General features: G+C 39.6%; 3 protein-coding genes across 3 annotated transcripts in view; all 3 read left to right on the plus strand.

Moving 5' to 3' along the window:
• LOC113562292 overlaps window positions 1-9,858 on the plus strand; it is a 43,498-nt gene extending 33,640 nt beyond the window's left edge. The window contains exons 4-10 of the mRNA XM_026971236.1: window positions 142-334; window positions 684-791; window positions 3,109-3,276; window positions 4,350-4,592; window positions 6,517-6,783; window positions 6,914-7,228; window positions 7,324-9,858. Of these exons, the coding sequence (XP_026827037.1) occupies window positions 142-334; window positions 684-791; window positions 3,109-3,276; window positions 4,350-4,592; window positions 6,517-6,783; window positions 6,914-7,228; window positions 7,324-7,377 (1,348 nt within the window). The 3' untranslated portion in view covers window positions 7,378-9,858. The remainder of the gene's footprint in view (window positions 1-141; window positions 335-683; window positions 792-3,108; window positions 3,277-4,349; window positions 4,593-6,516; window positions 6,784-6,913; window positions 7,229-7,323) is intronic.
• A 937-nt stretch (window positions 9,859-10,795) lies between these two features.
• Window positions 10,796-12,351, plus strand: LOC113562297 (40S ribosomal protein S7-like). The gene is made up of 5 exons (XM_026971275.1): window positions 10,796-10,919; window positions 11,283-11,453; window positions 11,621-11,802; window positions 11,995-12,145; window positions 12,233-12,351. The coding sequence occupies exons 2-5, from the start codon at window positions 11,283-11,285 to the stop codon at window positions 12,308-12,310; spliced, it is 582 nt and encodes a 193-aa protein (XP_026827076.1). The 5' UTR covers window positions 10,796-10,919; the 3' UTR covers window positions 12,311-12,351.
• A 377-nt stretch (window positions 12,352-12,728) lies between these two features.
• LOC105285452 (immediate early response 3-interacting protein 1) lies at window positions 12,729-13,751 on the plus strand. The gene is made up of 3 exons (XM_011349666.3): window positions 12,729-13,109; window positions 13,303-13,404; window positions 13,493-13,751. The coding sequence occupies exons 1-3, from the start codon at window positions 13,019-13,021 to the stop codon at window positions 13,546-13,548; spliced, it is 249 nt and encodes an 82-aa protein (XP_011347968.1). The 5' UTR covers window positions 12,729-13,018; the 3' UTR covers window positions 13,549-13,751.
• Window positions 13,752-20,800: the final 7,049 nt, after the last annotated feature.

Raw genomic sequence — 20,800 nt, forward strand, 5'->3', positions numbered from 1 at the left:
TTAAATTATGCTACTTATTGCAATATCAATTTAGTGTCTACTTTTAATTACATTTTCGTGGAAAATTATTGTCAACTGTATACTTGTTATACAGTTGTTAACTGTATACTTGTGTGGTACATGATGTTGAACATCTTGCAGACTGGTGTTGCCAAACCAAATCATCATTCATCAGAACCCGTGCCTCGAATCGGCAAACTCTTCGCCGACACCTATGGAAGTACCACTAACTTCAATCTTGGTTTATGTCGTCGACGAGGACGGGAAGTTCGACGTCGTCATGACGAAGATTCTACCAAGTTTGTACAAGGTGTCTCCCAACTTCCCAGTGAGAGTAAGTTGAGAAAGGAGGATAGAGCGGAGAAGATCGGAGCGCGGGATTAGAACACATTAACGCGGCTTTTGGTACCTGTCGAAGATCAGCGAAAGTCCATTATAACTCTTTGCCCCGTTCTGTCTCGTTAAAATGTAATCCTTCCGATAATGTTTCATCTACTCGGGAAGAGATTTCGTTAGCAGATGCTTCTACGAAGCGACCCGTCTCTGTTAACTATCGATCGTTGCTGTCAATTTGTTGCGTCACGTCAAAATATTATAATTGTCATATCGTATCCGACCGATGACGGAGTGACCGACAGAATATCTCCATTAAATTTCCTCGGCTCATCCATTTCTTCTTTCAGATACACAAATTTTTATTGGTACCGGAAGCGGATTCTGGCAACGCGATAGCTGTCGTCATAGTCTCTTCCGTGGCCTTCATCTGCTTAGTTCTCCTGGCCGGGCTGCTGGTAAGTGTCTCTCTCGCATACTACGATAACTGGAAATCCTATTTAACTTATGACGAATGTTGATATTTACACTTAGCATCGAATTATCTCCCGTGCGAACTTACACGTAGAATAAAGGACACTTCGCGCGGAACACGCTTCAGAAATTTACTACGCACGCACTTAAATTCAACTCGAGTCTCTCGGCGGACGTTTTGCATAGAATCATACACAAATTGCAACGAAAGTCTCAAGCGCTCGAAGCGTTCTTGCAGAAGAGCGCTGTTCCGTCTCGTTTTGAAATTCTGAATGCGCATGCATCCTTGTTTTCTCACGTTCACGCATTACGTGGCACGTTGAGGTGAAGAATCGAAACAAGAAATACTAACGTTTCAAGATTCAGCTGCGCAGGTCCGCGAAAATCTATGTTCACTGATGTAGCCCGCTGCGTCGCGCTTGCATGGCGATAAACCTCTGTTTATGAGGTGTTACGTGTCGGTGTCTCCATCCGTCCATCTGTCCACACTCATAATTCTCTTCCACAGTGTACGTAATAGTTCATGATAACATGTACATATGTGTGTATGTCTTTACCTGGGAGGCGAAAGATACGATGGTGTCTTCTTCGTCGCAGGGCGATGACGCGATAATACACGATGCATGCATAACATTTCACGATAGGGTAGATTCTTTCTGCTTTCTTTGTAGTAATGCGATTATCATATAATTTAATTGTTCAGACAGAATCTATTGTTTCAGTCGCACTTACTTGGAACTTCATCAATGTGTGTATGTGTGTGTGTGTGTGTGTGTGTGTGTGTGTGTGTGTGTGTGTGTGTGCGTGCGCGCGCGTGTATGCGTTCACACTGCGGTAAATGCAAGTTAATGATTTTATGAAAAATCAAGAGCCCTGCATATAGAATATATGCATAATAAATATATCTTATGCACATTTTTATTTATTTTTATGTTGCCATATCATATTAAAAGATCTATAACTGCGAGATTTGCTTTTTACGTACGGTAATGCACCGGAAACTTTGCGGATCTCTGAAAACTAGCAACACAACGTTAATTAATTGTGAAAAATAATGGTGACTCCGGTCATTTTCCGCGGCCAATAACCAACATTAATACCGTGCTTACAGAGCATGCGATGATTAATTTTAACGAACGCGTAACACAGTCGTAAAGCGGAATCTGAACCGAGAAGACTTAACGAATCAATTAATACGGAAGAGAAAGAAAATTATACACTACGCGGCAGCCCGGGAAATCCGACCGTGTTATCCCATCGGTTTCCGAAACATCACTCTCGTCGTTAGAGAACTCATCCTTCCGTAATGAATCGGCCGGATGGCTCCATTAAACGCGCAAGTTTAGCGTGAAGAACGTGCTCTATCGCGGAAGAACGTGGAACCAAGCGTATATTTTTAACGGATCTCATCTTTTCTGGACGTGACAATAAAATCAACAATGTCGTACAGTAAAGTTGATGCCAATACTGTCCGCGAACAATGACGGCAACAATCGCGACATCGAACACTTCATCGGATGCGCAATCACGGAGAGAATTTCGCGAAACGTCGAATGCACATCCGCGATGTCGGGATAGCGCATAATTAACAGCAAAGAGACCGTTATTGGCGCCGCGTGTCTTCTTTCGAAGAAATGAAACATCACTCGCAGAATACTCGCGTCCTCCAGCTTTGAATGCCCGATTAAATCGACATTCGAACAATCGGCGCGCCACGCTCCATCAGCGGTGCACCGCTATTTCTTGCGGCCTTTGTTGTGCATGCGAATGACGGAATGTCGAAACGGAGCCCGCCTGCTACGTGTTTCGAAGGCGTTATCCCATTTCGCAAAACCGCGCGGCGATTCCCTCGGATTCTCTTTTCGGATACGTCGACTGCGGTCACACGGCCCGCAATTGGCAAACCATACTGCACTTGCTCAATTGCAGGAGAGAAAACAATTGTCGAAATACGCGCCCGTTAATATACACGATAATGAGTATCTATAATTCTTAAGCACACCTACACCCTAAAATGGAGGGTCAAGTTCCACGACGTTTCTTTATCATTTGCAAATTTGTGTGTCTTTGCACGCTGGGGCGATCAGCAGCTATCGATTCAATGCATGGCCACTAAATTAACTGCCACCGCATTTCGGGATATTGTGAGTACTCAGTCATAGACGGGGTCTATCCGAGCTTCAAGAGCGAAGTCGCAAACTACTTGCGTAGTGTAGGACCGCTAGACGAGCTTCTGCGTGTTTCGTCGCGAATGAGACCGACGATGCCACGATCGCTAATCTCAGCTTTAATTGCTTGCAGTTTATAATGAGAAAGAGGCAAACGAGGTTCAACTACGGAGAACGGTGCCGGCCAGTGTCCTTGGACGCTTACAGCCTCGACAGCGTTTCAGCGTACAACAGTGTCAGGCGCAAGGGTGCAGCGAGAGCCTCCAAGAGAAGTTACGGCAACCCAACTTTCGAAGATTCGGTAAGTTCTCGGAAAGGTACATCGAAAATCCGTTGGGCTGCCTGAACTTTTCTTGTCTTGTTACGTATGATGGTCTCCCGAGGTCCAATTAATGATACTGAGATTTATTTGAAACACATTGATTCACATTTATTCGCGAATGGAGAACTTTTTGTTGTTTTATAAGATTAGAAATACACAAAATTGATTTCTCTCTGCGAGATGAATATGTTATTACATTAGCGCAATAATTTTCTTTTGTTTGTAGCTGCTACGTGTTACGAAAGTTTAGGTCTAGGTAAATCGTTCAGGTAAAAGAAAGAAGAAATCCGAAGCAGTAGTATTGCTCATATGCAGATTGAAAAATGATATCATAGTTTAATAGCAATTGTAGATAAATTATACAGATTAGTGTTAAAATTACGTTTGGAAATTGTAATTTGGAAATTGTAATTTGGAAATCACGTGCCTGACATGTTCCCTCGACTTTCTGCCATTAATCTGCCTCTCAGTGCCCTATTATCAAGATCTTGTTTGATTTCCGCTATAATTCTGCCAACAGCATTGACTATGATAAAGCTGCATCAGTATCACTTCAGTATCTGTAGCAGATATTTTGTAAACTTCGCTCTTGATAGATTCGGTTATTTAAATAGAAAACGCACAAATAATTATCTTGAAAGAATTCATCTTTGTAATTGTATTAGCAGTTAAATTTTGCCAATTCTCATTCTGTAAGAGATTTATTGAAAGCTTTAAAAGAAATTACTGTTTTTTTTAATTATTTATTATGTAAATTTTTATAATCCGTAAAGTATCTCGTAAATATCCTGCAAGCCAATTTGTTTCCTGAATATCAACATTTTTAAATAAATATTCTTGATTCTATATAATATACTTCAAGTTTATCGAAATTACGTGCATTTTCCACGTGTACTTTCCATGTATTTGTACACGCTGTATACCTTGCCATTTCATTAAATTTGTTAAATTAACTCTAGATACGCGATCGAGATCGAACAGTTCCTCTTGTGCTCGATCGCGTTTCTTCATTTGAACGAAATATTTCTATAAAAGATACATCCATATTTCAGAGCGCCATTCCTTCCCACCCCCTAAACTTCGCCGGGCTTTCATCTTTCTGCAACGACGTTAATGTAATCAACGAGGAGTTCTCGGGTATACCCCAGGTTTCGGCAAAGATAGACGAGCTGCCCCCGGGCGCGGAACTGAAGAATAGGTACGCAAACGTGATACCGCTTCCGGAGACGAGGGTGCCGTTACAGAGGTTGAACAATGACGCCTTGACCGAGTACATCAACGCAAGTTACGTGCGGGTAAGTAAGACGTCTTGATCGAGCTAATCGAACACGGAAACGTGATCCGATCGATAGCGTGATCCACGAGCAACTTTGTTCCCGTCCTCAACGGCACCACCAACGGTGCTACCGTTAAAGATGCTTTACGGTATTTCCCAGTATTTACAACGCGGAACACGAGACACCCCGATAAGCGCGCTCGACTCCGAGCGTGATTTACGGCTGCATCCGAAAATTACGGGTTTACGAGAAATGCCTCTGCGTAACGCAAGCTATAATAATTAATCCTCGAACGCACACGTACGCAATGCGCCAAACAAAAACCAAAAGAGATGATCTGCTTGCGCCACGTGCGACTTATATATTAATTATAATTTTTTCCAAAATGATCTATTAGCTGCAATATGTGCGTAAATTACACCGGGAACAAACACATTGCTGGTTTCATCTACAAAATCTCATTTACGTATGAAAAATCTCGTTAGAAAATTTGAGAGCCGTTAGGACGTAGATGCATGTACCATAATTATACAAGCTAAACAAAAGTGACGCGTGTCAGGAGGGAGAATTTTGTGTAGGTAATTATACATGTCACTAGGGTAATAGCAAACATTTTTGTGAGACCGCGGGTGACGCCAACCATGACACGATGAATGCTAAAGCGTTAAAGACCCCAGCAAAGCGTTTTTGCGTGGGAAAATGCCGTTGCGTAACACGTCGCCGGGAAAGTGAGTGCATTGTCTCGCGCGGGCTGGGAACTCCGACGCGGAAGCGTCGTGGGTTCTTCGTGAAATAACTAGTTTGCCTTTTAATCGCAACAGTTTCGCTAAACGGGGTCAGAAGACTGGCACGAAGACTAATCGTCTGCATGCATAAGATTACGTCAGACAATACGTTTGTCCGGGACCGTATTTCGCTCAGTGCAGAGTGCATCCGGTACTGGATTCCGCTATATCCCCTTCTAGACTGACTAGTTTATTGCCTCAGCAGAACGCATCGCCAGCATGTAGCGCAGAGCCGGTGCTTTGATAACGATGTATCTGTCTCTAATTATAATAGTTGACGGGAAACCCGCACGTTCCTGCGGAATTTCTTCCGTTGCACAAATCGCGAGGAGATATTGCGAACGCGTTACGTGCACTCGGTTGCCGTAATGGCTTACGTAACGCAGTGTTTTGTCCAACGTAAACGCAGCGACTAAGCAACTTTTAATTCAATCCAAAGGAATGTTTCAGCAGCGAATTTTTCTGCTCAAAAGTCTGTTTTTAAGCGACAGAGTCAGAAATTCAGATAAATTATATGAACTCGTGATTTCCGGAACAATGGGGTTCCGCAGTGTTTGGTACTTTGAAAGACGCGAGTAGACTCATTTATCCCGCAGGCTTTAAAACGCTTTCGCGCGGAATTCGACGGAAACGAACGAGAGTTCCATCAGGAGCGAATCGATCGATCGACAAACGCACTCAGCATCCGTTCCGCTCGGGATTGCCTCATATCAGGGATATACCGCCGATTTCCATTTTACACAGTCGCAAGAAAATTAATATACTTTTTCTCTCAACGAGTTTCGGAATAGTAAAGATTCGTGAGATTTACAGAGTTTTTGCCATACGTCGATGCTCTGACTGCGTTTTACCGCATTTCCGTCGGCTTTAGCTAGAACACAGCGTTTTGATGATGCAGTGTGTGACGTACTATTTGCAAAACGCGCAACTTGGCAGACTGGTTTATCCAAGATATCATCAGTATTAATAATTAACAATTAAAATTCTTTTTTTGCGTTTAATCTTGTTACTCCGATCTTTGCAACGCAAGCAGCATAATTAAGTTTCACAGTTAGAATATGCACAACCTTTGTGAATGGTTGTGTATGTGCTACTTGCGTAGAATTCCAGAAATTACAAGCTACAACTTGTTGAAAATTTATCTTCTGATATTTCAGGGACCTAAGAACGCCACAAAATATTACATCGCGTGCCAAGCGCCAATAGAGTCGACCGTAACCGACTTTTGGCGAATGATTTGGGAGCAGCAGTGCAAGGTGATCATCATGCTAACTGATCTCGTCGAGAATGGAGTTGAAAAATGCACAGAGTACATACCACCTTCGGAAGTGACTGACTGTCATCGGCTATACGGCGACTTCCAAGTTACGCTGAAGAAACGGGAAACCAAAGAGAAATATGCCATCTCTACGCTTCACCTAAAGGTAAAAAAAACGTATTATAATAATAATACATACTTTAATATTGAAAATTTAAATAACAATGTAGCGACATAATATTCAGCAGCAGCGTCGCTCCGTTGAGCTGAAATAATTAATTAAACGACGCTTGCAGAATCTGGAGAACAATACGTTCCGCGAGGTGTTCCACATCTGGTATCTCTGGCCGGTGAGTGGCGTCCAATCAGACGGTGCAGGCCTAATAGCAGTGCTCCTTGAAGCAAGAGCACTCCAGCGAGGCGGTCCCGGACCCATCGTGGTCCACTGCAGCCCCGGCACAGGACGTACCGGTACGCTAATAGCCCTCGACCTAGGAATTAGACAATATGAAATTACGAGGACCGTGGACGTGCCGAGGGTCGTTTACACCATCAGGAGAGACCGTGCCGGCGCAGTTCAAACGAAGGAGCAGTATGCTTTCATATACAAGGTGATTGCTCATACCCTCGACCCTTTGTAGAAAACTAAAACGTGAAGATCGCAAGATCAAACGGCGATCTGAAATTAAATTTCTTCTTTTTCAAGGCACTAAATCTGTACGCGACGAAACTCGCCGGCGGCGTACTGGAATCGACGTGAAGCATCCGCTTGAAGCACCTGCAGGAATAAACTTTGCGTAGGATGACAGTTGACAGTGTTCGATCAGTGGCTAACGCGTGCGAGTCAAAAAATTAAAAGACTTGATCCAGAAGAGCTCCCCAATCTCACAGAAAAGTGCACGAGTCTCGATCGACTGCTGCCCGAAGGAAGTAGACACTCCAAAAATGCCAAATACGTGTATCGATCGATTTGATATCTGATATCCTCAATATCAGAGATTCCCAAGGTGGAAGAAAGAGGACATTATCGCTGTGTAAAGGCTATGTAGCTGTATAAGGCGAAATAGTGATAACGAATTTAATAAAACAGGGTGGATGTGTATTTTGTTAGAACGCTGAATGTTATGTAACGGTAGACCTGCAAAGATTCCTGGAGAAGTAAACGTTACCGCAGTAGCGTGAATTAATTTGTGATATATGGACTCTAGAATACTTATAAGTTCGTTATAACGCGCAATTTTACTGTTGATTTGATTTTGTCGAGATTCCAATTTTAGGGACACCCGAAAAAATATCTTTCTAGTAGAGGAGCTAGAATATTTATTGTTATTCAAATAGAAACCAGTGCAGAGCTATGTCCGATTTAATACATTGTAAACAAATAAACTAATTACGATATTTCTGTATGACATGCTATTTACTAAAATTTCTATTGCAAAAATGAGTAATCTGGGTTGATTATTCTTTACTGGTTAATGTAACGTAGCAAAAGTATTGAATCTTTTGGATAACGGTACTATTTTGGGTATCCCTGAAAACCATACATTGTATGATTTTTATCATAGATGTTACATTGATATTATATACTTGATAAGTTGCAATGCTTGTGAACTATTGAAGAACCAAACCTAGGAGAAGAATAAGTTCGGTTGGAACTTGAGAATTGAGATTATATTAAATTCTCCAATTTTTGTTCGTAATTTTACGTAATATAGAGATGTAAAATATGGCCAAACGTCGTGATGAAATTTGGGTATATTTTGGAATAACATTCCAAACAAAGACAAAGACGTTGTCTCTACGAAATGCATGATCGCTTAGTGATCATCTTTTTTTTCTTTCACGCGATAACACACAACGATCGTTTCTTTTAACAGTGTCCAAATTGGACGAGCGTGAGCGCACACTCCTGACTTTTTCCAACCAGTAGATATGATTATCGTTGTTATTGTTTTGTTGCTGTTATCGTTGTACAAAGTATATCCCAATCCTCGGCATGTCGCTCTCTATAATTGTAAATATGCAGAGTGCTATTGACCATTCCGATAGTTGCGTTGATTTTATTGAATTACTTGAGAGATTTTATTTATGTCTACAGAACTACAGACTAATCATTGATTCGTAGGCCGAGAAGTACCAGTGTCTCATTTAGCGAGCCTAATTATACGGACTGAAAGTAAATGTCCGCCCAAATGCAATATGTACCAAGTGTATTTAAGAGTTAGTATATTATAATTATATTAATATATAATTATATTAATTACTCTTAAGAAAATTCTGTTTTAATCACGACCCCTAATAATTAAATAACAATTAAAACGAAACGTGACGGAATCGATTTTGTTCTCGTACATGCAAATAAGGTTTTAAGCAACAAATTGATGATTTAACGAAATTTACTCCTTTGTCTATCGGCAATTAATTTTTATTTTACTCAGTTTCTAATTTCTCTTACTTTTTACTACCGCTTTCAATTTTATTGTGTCGAATCGTTCATGTTTGATTTAGTGTATGGATGTCTTTTATGGATGTCGACGTGTCTAGATGTGTACGTGTACGTATTCATGATCGCTGTGTTCTCAAAAGGAACGCGATGATGTCTTTTAATAACGTAACAATATTATAATGTTAATTACTAGCGTGGTCGATTATGCAATGAAGTTGGTATAGGTCAAATTTTATAGAAGTGCATTTCATGTCTTTCATATATTCTACAAATGGTGAATTTTCTCATGAGTAACTGTACTATTCATTATAATGTAAATAGATTACTATATAGCGCTCCGTGCAATTTAAGACGAATTTATAATGTATTAGCGATCGTGTCATTTGTAACTGCAATTTACGACTGATTCAAGGTAGGAAATAGCGACGTAAACACAATTTAATCGATGGACTTTAATTATGCAAAAATGTGAAAACTTATACGATAAAGTCATGCTGTATTCAAAGTCGAAAGATATAATAAAATCTAAAACTTTTCTAGATGAAAGTAAAACCATATTCCAAAGTATAAATAATGAATTGTATGAATTGAAGAGGTGCTAAATTATTACTTAGTCCATTATAAAATGATAATATGTAATAGAAAATATACTATTGATTGTTTTCTGGAAAAGAGAAAGATATCACAGTTTTATGTGGATTCTGTAAAATTCCACTGTGCGAAGAAAGTGTGCAAGAATAATAAATATATAATAGCATTGAATGTATATAATGAATACATGTAATGTCTTCAAAGAAAACAATTATTATTTCCTATATATTTCCTATATGAACATATATATATCGCATCATGCATGCTATGAAAAACATGTATGCATTTCTACTATTTTGAAGCAATGTATTTTTATATTTTTACACAGTTGCTGATATGCATTTTGTACCTTTAGTCTGCATTCCACGTTTATAATTTATAATATTTATCAATTATATTTTTATCATTATGAAAAATTACACTTATATAACTTTACATATTATCATGTTATGTCACATTCTTTTAAAAAGTAAAAAAGTACTTTTTGCCACAAGTACTGATTTAATAATTCAGTACTTCAAAAATAAAACACATTTTCTCGGTACAGATACATATCATTCCTGAAATATATAAGCAATATATACATATAGAATAGAATATTTATTTTACGTACTTGTATCTTGTATGTTATTCTTTATTTTCCGTTGCAAGTGGAAAAACAAATGGCATCGCACATGTCATCGCGCACTATCGAAATACATAATACTAGGTCTGTTCTTTTCAGCTGCACTGCTGAACTAGTGCAATACTTTAAAGTGAGACAAGTATATTTTTTCTCACTCTAACTTATTGCACCAGTTCAGCAGTGCAGCTGAAAAGAACAGACCTACTGACAATGAGAGTATATAATTCAGGGTACGGTCCAAGTCACGCTTCGAAGCGCTTCTAGACACTTTCTATCTTCTTCTCATTTGACAGAAGGAAAAGGATGGAAAGTGTCTAGAAGCGCTTCGAAGCGTGACTTGGACTGTACCCTCAGACGTGCATATAACTGCAATGTTGTCGATAATGTTGTTACTCGCCTTTTTAGTTCCATCTAAATGATGGCGCTTTGCGTAGAAATTAGTAAATTACACATGTTACCGACATATAACAACGCGAAATATCCTTTCTTGGTTACCAACCAAGAAAAGACTACTTAGTCCCATACATATCCGTAGAAGCGGGTCGCTGGATACGCAGACATGGCTGCTCTCAAGTTTCTTTCTTTCGTGGCCTAGAAAGGAAAAGGTTTCTCTCTTGAAAAGGAACACCCGGTCGGCGAGGTATGTCTTATTGGGAATTTTACTTTAGTGAACCAATACAGCATTTAAATTGAGAAAATTGGAAAAATATTTTAATCGTATGATATTTCAAGCATTGTAATACGTAAAACGCATGAAAATTTCATTCGATTGCATGCTTGCAGCAAAATATGAACAGATTCTCTTAGGCTTCGGGATTCTGATTTGCAGTATTATTGTTAATATTTTATTGATTATTGTTACTATTAATATTCCTTGTTACAAAATTGTTCCCAACATTTCTAAAAACTTTAATTTTGAATAAACGTTATACAAGACGTCTCGACGGAGTCGCGTGCGTATCCTCGCACGAGACAAAATTCTAACCTCCAAATTTCTTTTCAGATGTTGACGACGAATGCGAAGATCATTAAAAGCGGTGGGGCCGAGCCCGACCCGTTCGAGATTAGCGTTTCCCAGTCTCTTCTCGAATTGGAGATGAACAGCGACTTGAAATCGCAATTGAGGGAACTCTACATTACTAAAGCAAAAGAAATCGAGACCAACAACAAGAAGGTAAAGTTATATTTTGTGCGATCATGTTACTTGAAGTTTCACTTTATTAAAAAAATTTATATAAGTGCAAATTTTTGTGGAAGAATTTTTCTTTAAAAATTTTCGTTCTGCCTTATTACTTTATATGTTTTGAGAAAAACTTATAAGAAAATTGTTTGTTTTTTTAGTCGATCATCATATATGTGCCCATGCCAAGGCTGAAAGCATTCCAGAAGATACAGACGAGATTAGTGCGCGAATTAGAAAAGAAGTTCTCTGGAAAGCATGTGATGTTCATTGGTGAGCGTAAAATCTTGCCCAAGCCGACGAGGAAGACACGAACGAAGAACAAGCAGAAGCGTCCTAGGAGGTAGGAATGTGCAATTGTATTAATATCGCGTATGATTTATTGTTTTAATAAGTAATTTAATATATAGTTACGTTAATAGATTGTCAGTATAGTTACCAATCAAAGTTTATATCGCATATACATGCAACCAATAGTTGTATATTATATGTAATAATTTTCATATTTTACCTAATTTTACGTATTTCTGTTTAGCCGCACGTTGACTTCCGTCTATGATGCGATACTGGAAGATTTAGTATATCCCGTTGAAATCGTCGGCAAACGTATCCGAGTTAAGCTCGATGGGTCGCAACTTATTAAAGTGCATCTCGATAAAAATGAACAGACCAACATCGAACATAAGGTATGTTTATTAATCGTTTTTCACATAAAATGTTGCTTTTTATGTTGGACTTTACATGAAATTATATTTGAATTTATCTTTTGATAGGTCGATACGTTCGCTTCAGTATACAAGCAGTTGACTGGACGGGATGTCACGTTTGAATTTCCCGAGTCTTATGTATGATGAACATGAATAAAATAAAACCTCTTGAATGAGTATTTATATTTGCTTGTATTGCTTTTTATTTCACTTTTCATTACTTGATTTATTTATCAGTTTGAGACTGTTGCGCTAATCGAAAATCTAAAATATAGTAACCCACTATATGAAAATTATGTGAAAGATCAATCGATTGTCCTGCTGTAAATGACTAAATGCTGATTTGGTGAAGAGGTTATTCCGCAACGCTCGTTTCCGCATCCTAGCTTACGAGTCTATTTTTAGTTCTCGAAATTTTCACTACGAGCCTCCACTATCTTCACTCGAAAGTGAGGTAGTAGTATAACTCAACAACAAATTGGACTTAATTTTATTTTCTAGTCGTAGTAAATTCAATAATAGTTTGGACAAAGTTTGAGTGATATAATTCAACAACGGGTGAGGAGAAACTGTTATTTTCAAGTAGTCTGATTTAATTTTAAAATAAAAATTAAAAATATTAATTTTTTGTTTATACGTATACTGTTCAATGAAGAATTTTAGGCAATGTTGAGATAGAAAATAAAGAGAGAAAGAAAACTGTGAGAAGAATTCATAGTATTTTATTTCGCTTTTTATTTCGCGCATTTTATTTAAGAGATTATTGTACGTCATACCGTTTACCGTTGTAATATTATTCGTGTGCATTTATTCATCGGCCCGGTCGGTAATTTTACCAAGACTGAGTCCAACATGGCGTTTACGTTGTGGACACTTTTCGAAGCAACTCTGTTATGTTTGAACGCAGTTTGTGTCCTGAACGAAGAGAGGTTTCTTGCCAAAGGTGACAATAAAACATTTATCTGACATCCTTAAGTATCGTAATCACTTTAAAATTAATTATGAATATTTCGTGTGTGACCGGTGTTACAGGTTATGATTCTGATTGTCAAAGTCTGAATGTCATGCATATCCGTGAAAATACGTTACGTTCTTAATTACCACAGTGCAAGTCATGTAGAACATTTTTATTTCAGTTGGCTGGGCGTCATGGCAAAATATACAAGGATTCGGAGAACCTCCGACAGCTAAATCACAGATACTGAATCTCATCAAATCTATAAGAACTGTGATGAGGGGTATGTAAACCGTCATTTTAAATTTTAATTACTTTCACAATTCTTCTGGTTCAATATTGTATAATATACATGCAATGTTAATTTCCAGTTCCGCTGATATTCTTCAACATCTTGACGTTGATCGTGAAACTGGTGCTAGGGTGATACGGGATACAACAGTGTAAGTGTACAAATGCAATGTTGCGTGTAAGCGAAACTGTTGAATGATGTATATGGGAAACTTGTATTAAATTATATTATTTTTACCTTTCAAAGAAAGCATTATCTTGCACTATCACGTGCAAACCGTCTATTTTGTACTATAATGTATAAACGTCTTCTTGAAACAACGCATCTTGTAAAAATCTTACTTTTTATCAACTATAATTTTTGTCACACATTCTCTTTCAACATTACAGGTTGCAAAACTCACGAAATGGGTTTATCATTCAATTTCACGTAATTTTTCCAATGTGTAATAGCAAACTTCGTTTCAATCAAGTTAATTTTATTCGTTTCATTAATCTTTACACGAATGATATATCCGACGTGAAATAAATTTTATCCCTCCTGATTAAGGTCGTGAGGGGTTCGAGCAACCAGCGACCTACGTCTTGCATAAGTCTTTTCGCGCATGAGTTAGCGCCATACGCGCAATGCTAATATGCCCGCGGCTGGAGCAAACGGTAGCCCAAGTCGTGCTTCCGCTCATTTCCATTTCAATTATTTCTTCCCGGATCATTTGAATCGTAAATCGCCCGGTGAACGGCCGGCTCGTAAATAATCACCGGCGTTCGCGGAAGATGCAACCAGCCGGACAAGATGCCTTCAGCGTCTTCCTCCTCCACATGCATTCACGAACAAAGTAACAGGACGCTCGCGGGAGACCCGATGATTTTCCCGTAACTTTCTCCCCTTCCTCGCTTTCTCAGGATGAAAAGAAATATGCGGCTTACGGATAATCAATGACTATCACACCGGATTCGCACTCCGCTATGTGCGTGCGTGCATGCGCCATGTAAAGACTTGTTAACATTATTAACCGTGACTTGCACGTGACGTTGTTCGTACATACGTGCTTGATGCGTTGCGTAGTTCCATTTCCTTTACGACACATGTTACTCGTTTTTTCTATTGCAGAAAGCGTTACAGTCTGTTAAGATTTCTCACAACTCTTATAAAGAAAAATCATGAATATAAATTTTATTTAATTACTCGAAACTTTTTCTCTAATAATGTGAAATCATCACTTTACAATGTGTGAATTATTACAAACCGTACATATCGATGCAAAAATCACGATTTTTCTATTTTTCGTGTTTAAGCATTATGTAATGTGCTTTATTGTCATTAAAATAAGTGTTGCTTGTTCTTATTTGGAAAAGTTACATGCATCGCGCTAATAAAAAGTTAAATAAATTACAATCAATATATTTTTTACGGATTGCACTTATTATTTATTAAAATATTATTTATTAAAATAGTATAATATGTACTTATATAATTCAGAGGGATTTTTGCAAAGTCGACCTCGATATCTGTCAAGCTGTTAAGACAAGATTGATTCCCGCAAGGCAGATTGGTGAAAGAATTTATGGAAGAAAGGAGTGCCAGCATGAGGTAACGTTATAACGGCGCGGTCATTTCTGCCGTGAATTACGGTCTCATTCGCGATGTGCAACGCTGCAACTTACAACGAGGATGCAACATCGATCGCGGTTGTGCAAGGATCTTGCCCGATTTACCATACATCGCCGGTTGCCGATAGAATCGACGGAATCCGCGCGTGCCAGTTCGCCATTCCCATTTTGGTGAATTAAGTTCCATTATATGCGCGATGCGAGTCTACGAGTAATACTCTTACGAAATTCTCTTAGAAATTCCCTCACCAAACAAAAGAAACACGAAGACAAGTCTGTGTGTGTTATGAGATCCAGTAACAATATAGATTAATTAACATAGTTTCAGAGGTGAATAAAGGCGGTGGCTTTCTCTTGCCAAGTCAAGTGTTGAGACTAATCATCCAAGAAAACTTTTATTTAATATTAAGAAGCTCCTTCAGAACAATGAAAGGTTTAATTAGCTCTTTAATTACAAATATTATATAATTTGGATCTTATAAATTAGAATTGATTAGAGCGTTATTGAAATTGTTATTAAAAATATGCAGAAGAATTTCCTATATCTTAAATACATGTAAATGAAAGAATTTCCTATATCTTAAATACATGTAAATACATATATATCTTTCACATCGCTATTTTGATGCAAAAGAAATTGCGATACGCCAAGAATCACGACCCCGTAGCACAAATCGATTTACCTCGCGCATTTAATGTGGTATCTAATTAAAACTCGTGCAACGATACGTGGTCTGACAGCATATGAGAGACTGTGTTAGTCTCGCAGTTACGAAAAAAAGAGAAATAGGATGAGGGAACGGCTTGTCTAAGTGGAGCAGTTCGTCGAGGCTGTCGCTTTAGGATCTTGTCTGGACGCAGCGTTGAAGCAACGTCGTTCAGCAATGCGTATGTATTTCGACTTAATCCTGTGTCAAAAGTCCGGGTCAGAAATGGGACTAGCGAAAGTAGATATACCGGGAGACCGACAGCTATTGTGGAACCGGAATATTTTACGCGTCCCCACAAATCTGCTTCTCATAATTTGTAACGCGTGGCATTGTGTAAAGCGTGCGCTTCCTCTCTCAACACTTTTCTCTTCGCACGCTGAATTTTTCTACGCGGCGTAGATCAGGTCCGCTGATTAAGCGGGTACTGTGGTGGTAAAGGGTCTATTCAAAGTTATTTGGAGTTTCCGAGTTGTCTTTCTTCTCGGATGCTAATAAGAGAGCGACTAAAATCTTTAGTTCTTTCGAGACCAATTTCGACTACACTGAGTTCCTTTTCTTTGAAAAAAAATATCCTTTTATTTGATTTTAATAGTGTCATACACTAATTTAAATTTATTGCTAAGCGTGTGTATTAATTCGTAATAAAATTTGTTGTAATTTATGTTAAGTTAATCAATATTCCATTTTAATAGATTTGTGATTAGTAATGATACCAAACGATACAGAAATGATACAAGAATAATACAGAAATTCTTCTTTGAGATTAGCCATGATACAAAATGATACAAAATTCACAGAAAGGAATATCTTTGTTAACAAAGGATACATAATCCACTGCAGAAAATAATGCGTTAGTAGCCTGGGATTTATGACATTCTCCGAGCTAAAGCATCGTACTACTTCGTTAGGTGCGTATTTCTCTCGTTTCGCACGCCGACAGACGAATTTGCGCACATCTCTTGCAAAATTCCGGAGAGTCTCACACACTGTACATACATGCGCCTCTCCATCTCCCTTCTGGTACGATCTCACCATACCCCCTGACGTGCGGCACTTTCCCTGATGGACGTCGCAGGTACATACGTAAGTCTCCTTCGAGACAAATAGTTGGCTGATACCACGCTTTCCTCCGTCTCCCACGGAATCATTTTTAATAGGCACTTTGTAATGTGGAGTCATCAGCGTCGCTTTGCCAGGCAAGATCATGAAAGTGCGCGCCAACTACGTGTGTACGACGCTTCTTCACGTTATAGTCACGTGTCCTTGCCTCTGACAGTCATAGAAAATTTTCTTCTCAAAATTTAACACAGCTTCTCGCACCTTCTAATCGCTCTATGCATATCTTGATTTTGCTTAGTTCCATAAATCAAGCAATACTTACTATCGCTTATATGTTAAAATGTCGGCTTGTTGCTTGAAACTTTTCCATTTTCAATGTGTTTCAGCGTGTTTATAAATATTGTTAAAATTATGAGAAATTTAAATTTTGCTAAAATCAGTTCCTTACACACTCGATAGAATGCAAGTTTCTGCTAATACTAAAAAAAATGATTTCAAATACATTTCTCATTTTAACAAAGTGTTCACTCTCTTTGCTCTTTAGTCGCTTCTAATCTCGCTTTGTCTTTTGTCAGTCTCTTTTTATTAGCTTTGAAGATGCTCATGACGCGGAAACGGCACGTTACGTCAATCAATGTGCAAGATAGCAACTTGCGAAGCAGCATCATTCGATGGCAATCATGTTACAGAGACTTAATTTGTACATTGTAGTTTGCGATCTGATAGAAGAGTTGGGATTCAATTCCTCATACACTGACTCAATAGATCCGTTCAAATCTCTTTAATATTACTGACATTCGTTTGATATTGACGCATATCCTCTTACCTAACTATTTCAAGCTCATAGCAACGTTTAAACGTGGTTCGACATTTTCCTATTACGCAACTTAACGTATACCTGTAATTTATGAAGAAGTTTTTTCTTGCACGCATAAACGTCACCTCGGTATCTCTAATGTGTGCACCAGGAATCCGAAGAAAACCTATCTAGCAGACAGATATCATGAATCATTGTAAATTAAATACTCAATTCGCAAAGGAGAAAGTAATTTAGCTCGCAAGAACTCAGTTAACGATAGAAATGACGATAGAATTTCAGTTCTGAGCTGTCAGTTTTATTCACAAGTAATCATATTATGAAATATCTACATCCATCTGCATTTAATAATCACAACTTATTGCTAGAAAATGTTGTATATAAGATTATTATGTTTCCTCTTTTAAACTGCTTGATTCCGAAGATATTAAAAGAAATAACATATGTAATTTTCAATTTTTTATTAAAACATTATTTTTAATAATTTGCCTTGTGGTATGATAACAGTAAATACCGATATTTTTGTTATTTATTTTTATCTCGCAATCGGCTGCTGCCTGCGTAATTATGCGTCCATCTTTGATGCAATTCGCGCGAATGCAGTTGAATCTCAGACATCAAGATTTTGTATAATGACTTCATTTACGGCTAATCGCACTCCGATTAGCTCTGAATTCCATCGCGCTTTAATTACTTGCAGTTTGCGCGGTATTTTACCAGACTCTCCTATTAAATATTTCTTTCATTCCTAAACGGGATAATCGCTCACGCATGATTATACACTTGCAACATGTAAAACATGTTTCGTCGTGCCTTCGCACTTACAATTACTGCATTCGTTTCATGCGGAGTTTACAAATCTAGATAATTATTGCGTACGACTCGAGCCGTTGTCGTAAACGTGCGAGTTATAGCACGTTGTAAAGAAACGTTGCTGATAAATATCGTCATAAACGTATAGTTCTACCTGCGTAACGTGTTAATTAGATATCTTCCAGATAACAATAACTGTAAAAACGACCTTCTCTCAATGAGATAATAGACCTAATAATAGCTGGTCTGATAAAGACACAGGTCAAGCTATTTCCTCAACTGCTCGTTCCACTTATAATGATGTAACGGGGTGCAACTAAACTACATTTGTATAAGAGGAAAATTACTCTACGATGTCAATTTAATTCTGTCACATTAAATTGAAAATTAAATCGAACGTCATGATCATACTTCGAAGTATACAAAAACATGGATAACAAAGAGTGCACCAAGAAGCCTCTGGCTTCTTCTCAGACGCATTGTGTTCTTCGGAGCGAAATCCTCGGAGAAGTGCGAATCAAGATAAGTCAGTGCACTCGCGCGACTTACATCATCACGCCGCAATCAAGAAACTCGGAGCGCTCCGATGCTAATCTCAAGTGCTCGCAAACTCGAACGGGAAAGGAGCGCGGGCTCCTCGTGGTCGTGACTGCGGTACCATAGGAAGCCGCGTCTCGAAAGTGTGGCAGAGAAAAAAACGCGGGATCCCACGATTCTCCCGGATATCCTTCGCCCAATTAATCCGAGGATGTACCGCTCACCTCGGCGCAATCGCGATGCCGAGCCTTTGCTTTCGAATCTTGACCGATGGTCAGGTCTCTCCGTCGTCCTCGTGTTCCTCCTCCCCCTCAACGCGACGCGATGCCCTTTTGCGAGTGAGCGCTTCTCTGCGTGCTCGCGAAGAGTTTTATGTCATGTCCAGGTGAGGAAGTTCGGCCTTTCCTCCTCCGGTGAAGACAACGCGATCCCGTTGGCTCAATGGTTTGCGAGTGAAAGGAGAGAAAGGCGCCGATCTCTCGAAATGTCGACGTAGAAAAAGAGAAAAGATCGGATGTCTTTAGAGAAGATGGCGACCCGAAAGAAAAACCTGCGTGCTGGCCGACCTGGAGAAGACCAAGTCCTCGGTGGCGGTCGTACGGCATCGATTACGGAGGGTACAGAGGGGGAATGTGACGGAATTCTGATGATGATGATTATCGCCGGCGACTGTGATGGGGGGAAAGTGAAATTAAGAGATTAGATAAGGAAGAGTACGGTGTTCTCGCCGGAAGCGAGAGAACGTTCCGCGTTCGGGAGAATGAAGAGAAAGAAGCAGGGTTTTTTCAACGGTGGCGACGTTTTTTTATTCTTTTTTCTACAAAAAAGCCTTTATACAAGTACAAAAAGATGCGTGGTTAAGACATAGAGCGTTAAAATGTATAAAAAATAATGTGTGTTCGTGGGGCTTCATGTACATGTTGCCCGACACGGCAGCGTCCGCTCTGTAATCCGGACCGCTCTTCCGGGAGCTCCTCGTGACCTCGCGAACGGATAGAGATCAGATCATCCGTACGCGAAATCGACTTTGTCGCGCGTACTCTCCTGGAATACCACGATCTTCTCATTTCATTTGAGGAAACAGATCGAAATCTTATCCTCTCTCACGATGTATCGATATCTGTCCGCTCCTCGATATCCTGGAGGGTAACAAGGTCTTCGTTCGCCGAGTGATCCCTCGGCGAATCAGTACCGAACCGAATTACGCAGCGGACGCCGCGCGACGATAGAATGTTTATTTACAAGGCGCTTAAGATGTCGCGCCGATCACGTCCTCGGCTTGTCGGCCTCCTCCTCCCCGCTCCTTCTTTGTTCTATGAGTATCCCGACGATCCCGACCGCATGCCCGATCATATCGGGAGATGTGAGTGTAATGTGTAAAGTCTGCATCAGCGACCGCGTTTGCCTCCTTTGAGATATCACTTGGATCCTCGATCTCGCCCGGATGCGAGATCGCGACGATTGATGCGATTTTGGTACGATAGACTCTTCGGCACCGCGCCAGCTGTACAAGATCCGTCTTGAGCGTTCCGGGGGGTTTCGGAGTTTCGGAAGGGAAAAAATGAGATAAAACTGGCCACGTTTACACTCTCGCGGTCCCCGACTTGTCAAAGCGACGACCGTTGAATCTCCGACAAGTCAAGGGGATCCGGAGGGGTTGCTGCTCGCTGCGGATCCTCTTGGCAGATCCCGGGAGATCCCTGACCCGTTGAAGCGACGACTATTTGATCCTCAACAGATCAGGCATCCTCCCGCGGACCCCCGCTTCCGCCTTTTTTCGCGCACGTTTGGCTTGACTTCCTCTGACCGTTGCATCGCGAAGAAAACGAGTAACGCGAGCC

This window comes from Ooceraea biroi, chromosome 1 (genome assembly GCF_003672135.1).
Source record: "Ooceraea biroi isolate clonal line C1 chromosome 1, Obir_v5.4, whole genome shotgun sequence".
Classification (NCBI taxonomy): domain Eukaryota; kingdom Metazoa; phylum Arthropoda; class Insecta; order Hymenoptera; family Formicidae; genus Ooceraea; species Ooceraea biroi.

What these genes read in the sequence shown, in the direction of transcription:
- LOC113562297 (XM_026971275.1), top strand. Translation starts at nt 11,283, where the DNA reads ATGTTGACGACGAATGCGAAGATCATTAAAAGCGGTGGGGCCGAGCCC. An exon ending in TCGAGACCAACAACAAGAAG is followed by an intron (nt 11,454 to 11,620) that starts GTAAAGTTATAT and finishes TTGTTTTTTTAG; the next exon opens with TCGATCATCATATATGTGCC. An exon ending in AAGCAGAAGCGTCCTAGGAG is followed by an intron (nt 11,803 to 11,994) that starts GTAGGAATGTGC and finishes ATTTCTGTTTAG; the next exon opens with CCGCACGTTGACTTCCGTCT.
- LOC105285452 (XM_011349666.3), top strand. Translation starts at nt 13,019, where the DNA reads ATGGCGTTTACGTTGTGGACACTTTTCGAAGCAACTCTGTTATGTTTG. An exon ending in AGAGAGGTTTCTTGCCAAAG is followed by an intron (nt 13,110 to 13,302) that starts GTGACAATAAAA and finishes TTTTTATTTCAG; the next exon opens with TTGGCTGGGCGTCATGGCAA. An exon ending in TATAAGAACTGTGATGAGGG is followed by an intron (nt 13,405 to 13,492) that starts GTATGTAAACCG and finishes GTTAATTTCCAG; the next exon opens with TTCCGCTGATATTCTTCAAC.